This window comes from Caretta caretta, chromosome 5 (genome assembly GCF_965140235.1).
Source record: "Caretta caretta isolate rCarCar2 chromosome 5, rCarCar1.hap1, whole genome shotgun sequence".
NCBI classification, from domain to species: domain Eukaryota; kingdom Metazoa; phylum Chordata; order Testudines; family Cheloniidae; genus Caretta; species Caretta caretta.
This window is the reverse complement of record NC_134210.1, coordinates 103,173,881-103,188,755: the sequence shown is the minus strand read 5'-3', so window position 1 is coordinate 103,188,755 and position 14,875 is coordinate 103,173,881. Positions and strand designations below refer to the sequence as shown.

Genomic DNA, 14,875 nt, shown 5'->3' with positions numbered 1-14,875 from the left:
CCACTGTGACTTCTGTTCCTTCAGAGTCGTACGACAGTTTTCAATTCAGTTTTCTTTCTTACCAGTTTGCCTGTGTGTGTCCATGTAACATCAAAGAGGCATCTTGCCATGCATTTCTATTCTTTAGTTTCTGCTCCATTCCCTTAGTAAATGTATGTGGTTTGTTGCAGAGAATTTGAGTCAATGGCTATTTATATAGTGCTATTGTAACTTTACCTGCAATATGTTCAGTAGGATGGACTGGGGGGAAATGAGAAAAAGGGAGTCCGGAGAGAAGTTTATGGAAGTCCAGATATAACAGAGTTTACTCATCTTTTTTGGAAGGTTATAGACCCAGCACAGCCAGTTCCAAGTTTCAGCCCTAGAACAAGAGTGTTCTGGGAGATATAGTTCCACAAGGGATGCTAGAAATCACAGGCTGGGCAGCAATGCATGTGAGGAGAGGAGGCAGAGTTATAAAAGAGATTATTTTCCTGGGATGCCAGTTTTCAGAAGTAATGAGTCAGACTCCCCAAAATCATGAGATTGGCATAAAAATCATAAGATTTTTTTAAAATATGTTTTTGCTTGCCTTCTGATTTTGTAATCTTTTGGGGGTAAACCTCCCATCCCCAATTTCTATGTGATCATTTCAGCTTCAAAATTTACCTTTAAATACATGCACGAAAAGGCAGGCTTTTTCTTCAAGCTGCTGTGCATGTGAATTCTACTCATGGGTGAGCTGGCACCCCTGCATAAAAGATTGGGCTTTTTTTTTCTAGTACTGCCCTTTAAGTGTTGTGCAAGCATTTGTCATACTCCCCCTCCCAAGAGTGTAAGGGGCAGCATGACCCAATCACCAGCCAATTCTTTCTGACCTCCTGGGGAGTGGAACCCCACTGAGAGGAAATTCTATGAACTTTGTTTTAGTGCCTATGGTTGATAGAGTTGTGGGGACTGGTAACCAGGGCCGACTCTACAGTTTTTGCCGCCCCAAGCAGTGAAGAAAACTGCTGCCACGGACGGCAAAAGGAAGAAGTTGCCTCCGATTTGCCACCGCGGCCAGCAAAGGGAGAAGCTGCTGCCGAATTGCCACCACGGCGGGCGGAACAAAGAAGCTGCCGCAGAACTGCTGCCGTGGCCGGAGGAACTGCCTCCCCTTTCTAACTGCCGTCGCAAGCACCTGCTTGGGACACTGGTGCCTGGAGCCGGCTCTGCAGTTAACAAAGGATTATGAAGTACCTAAAGAACAGTGATGTTAGGCTAAAGAGCCAAAAGTAGCCAATGCCAGGAGGGAAGTTAAAAAACTATCAAAGTGAAGGAAGAAGCTATGATATAGCTATGTCCTATGGCCAGGATTCCCAAGAGATGGTGGAAGAAAGCCCCCTTTCATTCGCTCTCTATCAATAAGGAAAATTTGCTGGATAGATAGGAAGTACTGTATCTTAGAGATGTTATGCAGAAAAAATCTGCAAGATTTAGACATAGCCTGGATGAGAAGACCTAGAGAGAGACCGGAGTCAAAGATGATACCCAGGTTATGGGCCCGCGTGATAGGATAATAGTGTAGTCCACAGTAATCAAGAAAGGAAGGAGCAGGGAGGGTTTGTGGGGTGGGCGGGAGCTTGAGCTTTGTTCTAACAATGTTGATGTTAATGAGCTTCAACTGATGGCTAGACATCCAGAAGGAGATATCTGATAGACAGGCCAAGATTTTAGTTGGCCCTGCCCTCTGGATGGTCATAGAAACTCCTCACAAATGTAGAAAATTGACACTATTATCTGAAGACTTTCCATACTTTTACTGTACTTGTAGTTAGCCATGTAAAATTCCTCTGAGATCCAAATACCCTTTTCTCTGAATCAAATCTTTTGAAATATGTAATGTCCATAATGTGTCTGTATCCTTTATAGCTCTTCTTTCAGTACTAATAAAGAGGCCTGGGAAAATGAAAGAAATCTGAGTAAAATAAACAGTAGGTGAATTTTAGAAAAGAATGATTAGACCCGGAAGGGAGATTGTATACACTAGTGACTGGTAAGTATTTTCCATGTCCATAATTAAAGCTCAAAAGGTAACCAAGACAGGCTAGACACTTCGGAAGGAAATGGGGAAGCCTCTCATCACCCATATTGGTGAGGCTTTATTTTTTACTACTCATAAAAGACAGTACGTCCAAGGTTGCCTACCATACTCAGCTCCGGGCTTTACTGAACCTTGGGGAAAAAAATCTTCTCTCTTTCCATTTCTCAGCTGGATCCTGCAAGTTGTTTCTCAGTGCTACTGACACTGGTCAACTCATGAGATAAGTCACTCTGTCACCATGCCAAAATTCAGAATTTTCCCCAACATATTTCACATAAAGCACATTGGAGCAAATGCTAAAATAATCCTGACTTCAAGCACTAGAGGATTAAATTGGCTTTTATATTTTTAATTAAGTTCTTTCTAAATCCTAGAAATTCTTAAAGGATTGTTTTTTTATGCTCTTTAGGCATTTTGGATTGTATTCCAAAAGCTGAAAAGTTTGTGAAATGACACATTCTGTAGCAACTAGCTACGTTGTGTTGCAGTATCCGTTTTGGTTAACAGGAATTTTCAGATAAAATCTGATGTTCTCTCCAGTATTTGTAATGGCCATTTATAATTAGAAAAAAATTTCCAAATTCCTCCACTCCAAATTGTAGCAATTGCAGATGCATCCACCCTAGAATCAGGAACGCATGCGGAAAAGTTCTGTAACCATGACACATAGGGTGAAATCCTGGCTCCATTAAAGTCAATGAGAGTTTTGTTATAGACTTTAATGGGGCCAGAATTTCACCCTTGGCCTCTATGTGAAGCCAAACTTCAGATAAATGTTCTGGGATAGGGTGGCCATGTATGTACTTTCAGAGACCTGATATCCTAAAGGTGATCATGCTTTAAGTGAACAATCAGGCCACTCTGATCTACATCAACAAAAATGGAGGGAAACCTTCTCCTGTGAAAGTGGAACTGTGCAACACAGAAATGCTGCTGCTTTGGACAATTTATGTTTTGTGTATCCTATGCTATGTAATTGTGCATTTAAATGTATTTCTAGTGTCCCCAGAGCTTTGTATAGGCACCCTTTGTTGTGGAGTTTTCTTTTAGAACAAAATCTAAGTAAATAAATAAGACTCTCCAGGTTGCCATTTAATTGGATCAGAATGAGAACATGATTACAGTCAGCCATTTAATAACAGACTCTCACAGATTGTGCAGTAACGCCTCACTTAAAGTTATAGTTACGTTCTTGAAAAATGCGACTTTAAGTGAAACGATGTTAAGTGAATCCAATTTCCCCATAAAAATTAATGTAAATAGGAGGGGTTAGGTTCCAGGGAAGTATTTTTCGCCAGACAAAAGACATTATATACATATACAGAAAAAGTTTTAAACAAGTTCTAATCAGGTGATTGTCTGGGGACCTGCTCATGAGCTCCCTGAGCTTCTCCTAAGCGTTTCTATCAGGTGGGATATTTCCCAGGGAATGATAAATAATGAACTAGCACTTGGCTAAGCCCTCAAGGGTTAACACGTTGTTGTTAATGTAGCCTCACACTCTACAAGACAGCACCGAGGGAGGCAGGAGAGAGGAGAGGCAAAGGACGCACACAGTGCCTGCAAACACTTCCCTGGGGGAACTGAACACGATGATGAGCACACCACTCCCTTCTCCGGATGGCTCATGTACGGCTGCACAAGTGCCGACTTTCCAAAGTGCCAGATGGGTGTTCAACCCCTGGCTCTTCCCCAGACCTGCCCCCAGTCCACCCCTTCCCCCAAACCCCCCCCGCCTTTTCCCGCCCCCCCCCCCCCAAGCACGCTGTGTCCTCGCTCCTCCCCAGCCTCCTGAATGCCATAAACAGCTGATTGCGGTGGGCAGGAGGCACAAAGAGGGAGAGGGGAGGCGCTGATCTGCGGGGCCTGTCAGCAGGTGGAAGGCACTGGGGGTGGTGGAGGGGAGCTGATGGGGAGCTGCTGGCCCACCCTGATTCCAAGCCCCCCACCCATTAGTTTTGACGGGTTGCTCTTCCAGAGAATCCCTCAAGTAGTGGTCAAAGTACTGTACTAGCAGGAGCTGGCCAAATTATGTTATAACCGAACATTGCGCAACTTTAAACAAGTATGTTCTCTAATAGATCAGATGTAACAACAAAACAGCGTTAACCAGGACAAGGTTAAGTGAGGAGTTACTATACCTGGATCAGAGGGGGGTGGAACAAATCTTCTTCTTCAAGTGCTTGTTCATGTCGATTCCATTCTAGGTGTGTGCACGCCCACGCGCGCGGTCATCGCAGATTTTTGCCTTAGGGGTATCCGTAGGATCAGCAGAGGTGCCCCCTTGAGTCCCACACCAATATATAAATATATCAGGTGCCACCGACCATACAGCCTCTCAGTTCCTTCTTACCACCTGTGGTGGTTGGTAGGAGTGCCTGTCCTTGCATAGCAAGGTCTAACGGTTTTTTGTCTTTACTGACTTCGAGCCTTAGGACCTTGTAAATAGTTTGTTTATAGTAGTTAGGGTTAAATAGTTGTTAAGTGTATATGCTGTAGGAATCAGCAAAGGCTCCCCATGAGGGCAAGCCAGCTGCTAAGACCCCTCGGGGCAGTGGAGCGCCACCAGTCCCCAGAGGCAAAGAAGTGCTCTCCACCTCCATGCTGCAGATCACTGGAGTCACAGCCCAGATCCTCTGGGGATCGCCTTTGTCATCGGCACTGCGATTGCAGTTCCTGCTGTCTCGATGCAGATTGCCTAGAAGGAGATGCTGGTCTCCATACGACTGGTACTGTTCGCCCTCCCGCTTTTCATCCTGTACGTGCAGGTCCCGGTCGCCTGCCCTGTGGGAGTGCTCTCTGCCATGTCTTCAGTCTCCCTGGCACCAGCACCGGTCCCCTCAATACCGGCACTGATCCACTCGCTCTGGGCACTGGTCTCCAATGGCGACAGTCAGCAAACAGACTAAAGTGTTGACTTTCCACCGTGGTCACCAGAAGGGGATTCCTCTGTAAGGACAGTTAAGCCCCTCGCCTAGACTTCATTGCATGAGTGGGCACCCGATGCCATGTCGACGTCAATGGCACGCCTTGGCAGCACGGCCAGTGGCCAGCGCAGTGGCCTTATTGGGGAGTGCCAGTCATAGCGATGCTCCCTTCACACCACTCATCGGCCACTGCCTTGGAGCAACAGCTGGCAGCACGAACAGCACCAGGCTCGGTGCACGAGGCATGCTTGGAGGTCAAGCCAGAGGAGACTGCACCCACCCCTAAGTCTCCCTCCCCCAAGGGGGAAGATGCCTCCCCCGGCAGTACAGTCACCATCTTCGTCCCCAGATGAGGCGGTTGCAGGACCCTTGAGGGCCAGCCCACCAGATGATTTTAAAGAACACTAGGCCCTGCTTCAAAGGATGGCTGAAAATTTGGGCCTAGAGGTGGAGGAAATGACTGAGCAGGTGGACACCTTGTTTAATGTCCTGTAAGCATCTACCCCAGCCCGTATCACACTACCAGTTTATAACATTGTCCTCAAGATTGCCACAGCCCTCTGGCAAACTCCCTCATCCATCCCGCCCACCTTGAAAAGGAATGAAAAGGAATACTTTGTCCCAGCCAAAGGGTTTGAGTACCTTTACACCCAACCTGCCCCTGGCTTGTTGGTGGTTTCTGCAGTCAATGAAAAGGATAAGCAAGAACATACCAGCTCGACCCCCAAAAATAAAGAGGCCAAAAGATTGGATCTGTTTGGGAGGAAAACTTATTCAGCTGCCAGCCCTCCTAAGAAGAGAAAAATTTAACTTATGGGACGCTCTCTGTAAGTTCAAGGAGTCTCTCCTGCAGGACTTGGCCCAGGAATTCAGCACCCTGGTGGAAGAGGGCACCATGGCGGCTCAGTGCTCCCTCCAAATGGCATGGGACATGGCTGACTCAGCGGCTAGGGTGGTCGAATTGGCAGTGGTTATGAGGCACAGCTCTTGGCTTCAGACTGCTGGCCTCTCCCAAGAGATGCAGACCTTGATCCGAGATGCAGACCTCCCATTCGATGGGATCGGTCTTTTTTCAGAGCAAACGGTTGTGAGGCTGCATGGGTTGAAAGACACTTGGGCTACCCTTTGCTCATTGGGCATGCATACGCTGCAGTCTGCAAGAAAGCAGTTCCAACTGCTCCTGCCACCTAGGCCTTAGCAATCTTATCCTGGGTCTACAAAAAGAAGGGACAGAGATGTTAGTTTCAGCCGCCGCCCTCCTTCTGCCCACCTGCGCAGTCCAGCCTGGCAAAGCACCTCGGGGGCCAGAAGTGTTCATTTTGAGGGTGCGATCGAGAGCAACACCCCACTCACCTCTAAAGATCCTCCCCGTTCTTTCCTCAACTGTCTTCGTCCCTACTGTTTGGCCTGGTCATGGGTCACCTTGGACCATTGTGTGCTGGAGATAGTGTCTCAAGGCTAAACCCTGCAGTTTTCAGCCACACCACACTCCTACCACCTCTCTTTCTTGTCCCTCTTCAGGGACCCTTCTCATGAGCAACTCCTCATTCAGGAGGTCGAGAACTTCCTGCACATGGAGGTGGTGGAGGAGGTCCCTCTGGACATGACAGGAAAGAGATTCTACTCCCATTATTTCCTAATCCCAAAAGCAAAAGGGAGCCTCAGACCCATTTTGGACCTGTGATGCTCTCTCAAGAAGTTGAAGTTTCCCATGATCTCCCTGGCCTCCATCGTCACTTCCCTGGATCTGGGAAACTGGTATGCCACCCTCGACTTAAAGGATGCTTATTTCCATATTCCAAGGTCACAGACGTTTCCTCCGTTTCCAATTTATGGTGCTTCTCTTTGGCCTCTCATCAGCTCCAAGGGTTTTCAAAAAATGAATGGCGCCAGTGGCTGCTTACCTGAGACGTCAAGGGGTCCAGGTCTTCATGTATCTCAATGACTGGCTCATCAAGTGCAGGTCTCGGGAACAAGTACAGAGGAGCCTCAGTCTGGTGTGTTCCAACTGCCACGATCTGAGCCTGTTAATAAATTATCAAAAATCCATCTTAAGGCCAGTCCAACAAATAGAGTTAATCAGGGCAGTTCTCAACTCCACACGAGCCAGAACCTTCCTTCCAAAGGTTCGTTTTCAGACTATGTCAGACCTGATCTACCATGTGAAGAGCCACCCACACACCACGGCTCACACCTGCCTGCAGTTGGAGGGAGTTCCCTTCATGGCCCTTCATATCAATGTCAGGGAGCTAAAAGTGGTTCACCTAGCCTGTCAGGCTTTCTTGCCCCACCTGAGCAGCAAGGTGCTGCAGGTCCGCAAGGACAATACCGCCGCGATGTATTACATCAACAGGCAGGGCGGCGCCAGGTAGTCGGCCCTTTGCCAAGAAGCTCTTAGCCTTTGGGACTTATGTATGCGGCATGTCATTCATCTGGTAGCCACGCACCTGCCCGAGACCAGAAATGTGCTAGCAGATTGCCTCAGCAAGATCTTCTTGTCTCGCCATGAGTGGTCACTCCATATGGAGGCGGCCAGTATGATCTTCCAAAAGTTGGGAACTCTCCAGGTGGACTTGTTTACGTCCCATCAGAACAGGAAATGCCACGTGTTCTGTTCACTCCAGGTGATGGACAGGGGTTCCCTGTCAGATGCTTTCCTGCTCCCATGGTTGGGGGCCCAGATGTATGCCTTTCCGCCAGTGCCATTGATCCACAGATTCCTCGTGAAGATCAAACAGGACAGGGTGGAGGTTAGCTTGATAGCCCCCGAGTAGCCTCATCAGCACTGGTTCGGCACGCTGATGGACCTTTCAGTAGCCGCCCTGCTGTGGCTCCCTCTCTGGCCAGACCTGCTATCCCAGGACCATGGCAGGCTTCTGCACCCGAACCTGGATGCGTTGCACTTATCGGCATGGCTACTGCAAGACTGAATGCAGAAGAGTGGGAATGCTCAGTCCAGGTGCAACAGGTCTTGCTAGGTAGCAGAAAGCCCTCCACCAGAGCTACTTACCTGGCCAAGTGGAAAAGATTCACGTGCTGGGATTTGGAACGATGCATCCGGGCCGAGCGGGCCTCGCTGCAGGTGATCCTGGATTATCTCCTGCACCTCAAACTTCAGGGCTTATTCCTGTCATCAATCAGGGTCCACCTGTCCGCTATTTTGGCCTTCCACCCTCTGTTCCAAGGCAGGTCGGTCTTCGCTCATGACATGACAGCCCAGTTCTTGAAAGATCTGGAGTGTCTATACCTTCATATCCAGGACTCTGTCCCTCCCTGCAATTTGAATCTTGTGCTGTTGAGGTTCATGAGGCCTCTCTTCATACCTCTGGCTTCCCGCTCTCTTCTCCTTCTCCCCTAGAAGTTTTTGTTCCTGGTGGTGGTTACGTCTGCCCGCAGGGTGTCTGAGATCAAGGCACTTTCTTCAGAACTGCCCTATACTGTATTCTACAAAGATAAGGTGCAGTTGTGGCCACACCCGATGTTCCTGCCCAAGGTAGTTTCCCAGTTTCATACCGGCCAGGACATAGACTTACTAGTCTTCTTTCCAAAGCCCCATAAATCCGAAGAACACAGGTTACACACCCTGGATGTCAGGAGGATGCTGGCCTTTTATATTGACAGGACAAGGCTGTTTTGCAAGTCAGCACAGCTGTTTGTTGCTGTGGCAGACAGGATGAAAAGTTGCGTAGTGTCTGCTCAAAGTATTTCATCCTGGATGACAGCCTGCATCCGATACTGCTACAAGCTGGCAAGTGTGCCTCCACTGGCGATAGTCAAGGTGCACTCATGGCTCAGGTGCCGATCCAAGAGATTTGTAGAGCTGATACCTGGTCGTCTGTCCACACGTTCATGTCCCACTATGCGCTTACGCAGCAGGCCCAGGACGATGCTGGCTTCGGCAGACCAGTGCTGCAAGACTGTGAACTCCAAGCCCATCTCCATTGGCACTGCTTGTGAGACACCTAGAATGGAATCGACATGAGCAAGCACTCGAAGAAGAACAAATGGTTACCTATCTTTTCGTAACTGTTGTTCTTTGAGATGTTTTCCTCATGTCCATTCCATTACCCGCCCTCTTGCCCCTTTGTCGGAGTTGCTAGCAAGAAGGAACTGAGAGAGCGTAGGGTCAGCAGCATCTGATATACTGACACATAGGTGCGGCACTCAAGGGGGTGCCACTGCTGACCCTCTGGATACCACTACAGCAAAAATCTCCGACGACCGCACACATGGGCATGTGCACACCTACAATGGAATAGACATAAGCAACACATCTCAAAGAACAACAGTTACAAAAAGGTAGGATAACCGTTTTTTCCTCAAATGAAGCAAACCCAGGCTAGAATTCTGCCACTCTTCTGAAACCTACACAGTTTCTGTTGTTCTGCAGAGGAAAAATTCAGACCTCAGAGGAGGTTAACACCTTTCCCTTTCCGTGGAGGATATTCAGGTTTACCTTGTTTCCGTTTCCCTCTAGTTGCAAAACTTCCAGCTAAGCTCCACAAAGACAAAGTGTCCATATAAATCCAAACATATTTGGTTGAGTTACGAATTTTTCAAAATCACCATTTTCCATCTGTGTTTTTCTCACAACAGCTTGTTCCTGGCTTGGAGTAAAAATCCTGAACATCCCCAACACTGTATGCACTGCCTTACTTAATTATGCCACAAATAGTGCACTTCTTGACAGGACACAGTCAACACAGATCCTCCCTCTGCGAACCAGGAGACCCTGAATTGAAGTCTCACTTCTTTTACTGACTAGTAGTTAATAGTTCTGTGTCTTTTGCCACCCTTATTCTTGAGCAAGGTCTTCTACCCCAGTGAGGAGTTATACAAGCTGGAAATACAACCCAACTCTCAGCCATTTAGCCAGGCTGCTTTAGAAGGAATCAGTCAAATCTAAGCACTCAACTATACAGTGTTTCAAATGGACCGACTCATGAATTTGTAATCCACTATTTGAGTTTGTTACCCATCATCAAGTGGCTGGTGCACAATGGAGAACAATCTATTTCTGCTGCCAGCTATTATAGTTAATCCTTTCAATTTAGTGGTATAGGTGCCATAGTGTTGAATATCCAGAAGTCAAATCCTGCTGATAACAGGGAGGTCATAACATTTGCACATAACAGAATTAATTTTCTTTTAAAAAAAATCCTAGCAAATTACCTACAAAAAAACTACATTGAAAGAATGGTATGATTGCAAAGGCCTGAACATTAGGAAATGCAAAAATTAAGATTATCCATGCAATATTAATTCTGCCTCCTTGTTTATGTACATTATTTATATAGGCTTTAATTACAGGATCACATACTATTTTTTTTCCACAGACTCTCTGTCTCATTCAATGCACAAGATGTTTGGTGTTCAGAGAATGAATCCAGGGTGTGCAACGAGTGAGGCTGTTGTTTGTAGGTTCCCTGCTTTATTTGTTGCAGAAGTTGGAAGGTGTGTGGTGAATGAAACAGGGGATTGCAGGAAGAAAAAGGATTGTATCATAGCTAAAGGAGTTAAATGCCATCCTGGAGAACTGGATTCTATCCCAGACTCTGCCATAGACTTCCTATGTGATGCAGGGCAACTAACTTAAACCATACTTTTCACAGGTGACCATTAATTGTGTGTTCCTCGTATTCTGGGTGCTCAGTTTTAGACACCTGGAGCCTGTTTTCAGAAGAGCTGAGTGCTCACAATTGCAGTTGAATTCACTCAGAGCATTTGAGGCGCAATCTCTCTTGCAGAAAAGTTGTATGGTCAGAAGGAATGAGCTGAGCATAGGGTTGGGCATCAGGAAATTCCTGAGTTTGATTTACTGTGTTTCTGTTTCTCTATCTGTAAGATGCTTACCCAGCTACTTCATGGGGTGTTCAGATGATTGATTAGTTAATATCTGCACAGTCCTTTAAATATAAAATTGCTAAGGACTCTAAAAAATCAGGCCTAAGGTGTCTCAGTTTAGGCAGCCGATCATTAAGGTACCCAGAATTAGTTGATATTTTTGTATGTAGTGTAATTGTAGCCATGTCAGTCCCAAGATATTAATTCAGTTCAGAATATACCTGAAGAAGAGCTTTGTGTAGCTCAAAAACTTGTCTCTCTCACCAGCAGATACTACCTCGCCCAATAAAAGAGATTACGTTACCCACCTTGATATTTTTGCACATTTTGGCCTTAATCTCCCTGCCTCGGTCTCTGTCTGAGAAAGCCCTCACTACCACATGGGGTATTGAGGAAATAAATTATTTAATGTATGTTGGGCCCAAATAGTATAGTGATGAGCCATAGAAACGCTTATGAGGCACGTATTAATTCCATATTCATTGCAGGGTTTGGATATGGTATAGTAAATAAGGTAAGAGAGCCACAAATTGAATTATAAGTATTAAGAGAAATATTGAACAACTTCCTTGTTCAGTGAACACAGTTCAGCTAGACCAACCAGCTGGCCAATCGGAACATAATTTTAGTGAATCAGTGTCCCCAGCCAAATTTAAATTTGAATTAATTCCTGAGAGGAAGAGAGCAACCACAGAATCTAGTTGAAAAGAACTTTTATATATTGAGATTTTTGTGAGATGGAGAAATCCTATTTAAGGACAGAGCAACTGAAGTGGACAGAATCATACTGTGTAACAGTGGACTTTTGAGGAGTTGAATAAAAGGATAATTTTGTCTAATTTTGTGTCCAATATTTTTTAGGTACAAGCCTATGCAGAAAGTGGATGGCGTTGCAGATGGTTTCACAGGAAGTGGTCAGCAGACAGGCACATCTGTTGAGCAAACTGTAATTGCCCAAAGTCAACATCATCAACAGTTTTTGGGTATGTGAGGGCACATTATCCTGGTGTACAAATAAAAATAAACATCTGGCATCATCATAATTCTCTCTAGACTTAGGGTGTCCCATTAAAGCTTTCATTCATATTGGGGCACCCAGAAGCTAAATTCCCTCTAAGCTGCACAGCTGCCTATTAAGCCCCATGCAGGGGCTTAGGGCTGCGGTGGGAAGAGGTGCCTCTCCCCCAGGATGGACCAGCCCCGGACTTGCGGTGGCTGGGGGAGAGGCGCCCTGGCCCCAACCGAGCCCCGGCACAGACCTGCCATGGTTGTGGGAGAGGTGCCTCCCCTCCCACCCCCAGCTCAGGTGCTGCTGCAGGGAGAGAGAGCTTGGGGGAGTCCTCTCTCCCCGCCGCAGCCCCCAAGCAGCCTGCACCCCAAACCCCTCATCCCCAGCCCCACCCCAGAGCCTGCACCCCCAGCCGGAGGCCTTCCACCTTCCCCCTCCTCACCCCAACCCTCTGCCCCAGCCCTGAGCCCCTTAGCCCCAGCCCCACCCTGGAGCCCTCACCCACTGCACCGCAATCCTCTGTCCCAGCACTGAGCCCCCATCCCACACTCCAAACTCCTCGGCCCCACCCCCACCACATGAATTTTGTTATGTGCACTAATATGGAGGTGATGTGTCACACGTGTCACACATCACCTCCATATTGTTGCAAATAACAAAAATTCATTCTGCATATGCATGGGAAAAATTAGAGGGAACACTGCCCAGAAGTTATATACAGAAACTATATGCTCTACATCATGAAGCTTATGCAACATTTCACATACCTCATGTACGTATAGAAGAAAAGTTGTGCAAAATCTATATTTGCACTATACTTGTAAACATATACTGCAACACAATTTACTGTATGTATTGTGTGTCAAATTTACAGTCAGACTTAAAACTGATGCCTTAATATTTGTGCTCACATCCATTGTATGCTTCGCTCCTGAATGTGTGTGTAAAATGGGGTTACATTCAAGCTTTGCAATTGCAATGTAGCCATTACCATTTGGAAATATGGCCATGTATGCTATATTTTTAAATGATATAATCTATACTACTGTAGACTGAAAGGACCAAAATTTGAAAACTTGTGGTCCAAGGTCTACATGCTCAAAAATGTGCAATTTGTGCATACATCAGTTCATGAGGCATTTACCACAGGTGAGCATATAAATCATATATGTGCACACAGCAGTGGTAATTTAATAACTATTTGCATATATAACCACCTGTTTTGAACATGCCATTACATAATTGCACACTTAGCGTTAGGTTCATAAACTGGGATTTTAAAAGCACTCACCATTGGCCTACCTTGGCTCCCACTGACTTCAGTGGGAGTATATTTAGACCAGTGGTAAGTGTTTTTGAAACACACTTAACTGGTCACACACTTTTTTTTTTTATGCAGCATACTCAAAGTATGCATTAGGTATGCATTAAAGTCCATTAAATTCCAAATGTAAACGCTGAATACTCTGACAAATATACTACTGAATGTACTAAAGCTGTTCAATAGTGCAAAATAAAACCTAGTCAATGTGAATATGCTATAAACTCACATATTGTACTTTATTCTGTGCTTTACTGAAAATATCTTGTAGACTGAAATACCTTAGTGCTTGCCTTTGATGTACAGACATGTAGGATATACATAACTTCATTTTAGCATGTTATATATCCTGTAGTATAATATATCTTGTACTTAAAAAAATAGTGCGTTTAAAATTTTGTGTTGATAATTTTTTATTGCTATTTATAAAAATAAGGACGTGTTTGTTCTTTGGGTACTATCCCTTTTAGAATTTATTTCTTTGTATCATTCTTAAAGGTTTTCCTAATTAAACTGTAATTGGTACTATTTACAATAGCTTTCTTCCATTATGTTGTCATGGAAACAGATGCATCTCGAGTACTTCCAGAGTTTGGAGAAGTTGAAATATCTTCTTTGCCAGATGGTACTACGTTTGAGGATATCAAATCACTGCAGAGTCTTTATAGAGAGCACTGTGAGGTAAGAAGGATGTATTTCATATACACTGTTTTACCTTTGATTCTTTCATGAGAAGTCAAACACTCTCAATGCAATATGACTATACAAAACATATTACAGCCTGAGAGAGTCTAACTTGTCTAAAAAGCAGTTTGCTTATTCAGTTCTAAGGGAAATTTTACAATAAGATTTTTCTGGAGTCTCTCGTTTTGTAAGAATAGCCAATATTAGTATATTTTATAGAATATTGAGAATGAAAATTAGTTTGTTTTTAAAAAGTTTGATCTTGATATTTCTGTCAGATTTGAGAAATTAGATTTCAGATTTTGCATGCAATATTTTGGTTTTGCTGTGGGAGTATAAATCTAATTCAATTAATCATTTCTATTTTTTACATTAAGAAACAAATATTTTTTTTCAAGTATTACAAAAACAAGTTTCCTGAGATGAGAGCTTTAAGCCATATTTCATCTGGAATATTTCTGTGGCTGTTACAACTATTTCAAATGATGTGAAATGGAAAAGATATATGAACCTTCAGTGCAGAAGTAGTCATGGCAAATTTACCTTGTCTCCCTTGATTTTTTAGCTATTTTAGAAGTTTTGCTTATGTGAATTCATCAAATATGTTTGTTTAGGGCAGACCTTCTCTTTTTTGTCTCATATCCACTTATACTTCTATTAGTGTATCTCTCTGCACATACTGGATATATACTCTGATCACTGGTTAAAATAGAAATATACATTTCACCACTATTCCTCCTAATTATGCAAAATATAGCCAGTATATAAATGTTGTCATAACATACCCTGCTAACGAAAATTTAGGTAGAAGACCACCTGCACTTGCCTTTTTTTTCCCCCCCCCAGGCAATATTGGATGTTGTAGTGAACCTTCAGTTTAGCCTGATAGAAAAATTGTGGCAAACTTTCTGGCGCTATTCTCCCTCCACTCAAGCTGATGGCACTGCTATTAGTGAACCGAGGTCAGTAAATGTCTCTTTTACTGGTTATTATCATCATTTAATTGCAGATGTAAAATCAAATAG

General features: G+C 44.8%; 1 protein-coding gene across 3 annotated transcripts in view; it reads left to right on the top strand.

The window, feature by feature from the left end:
- RFX3 (regulatory factor X3) overlaps positions 1-14,875 on the top strand; it is a 254,481-nt gene that overhangs the window by 213,944 nt on the left and 25,662 nt on the right. For all 3 annotated transcript variants that reach the window (XM_048850512.2, XM_048850510.2, XM_048850513.2), the window contains 3 exons: positions 11,698-11,819; positions 13,735-13,847; positions 14,697-14,812. In XM_048850512.2, the coding sequence (XP_048706469.1) occupies positions 11,698-11,819; positions 13,735-13,847; positions 14,697-14,812 (351 nt within the window). The remainder of the gene's footprint in view (positions 1-11,697; positions 11,820-13,734; positions 13,848-14,696; positions 14,813-14,875) is intronic.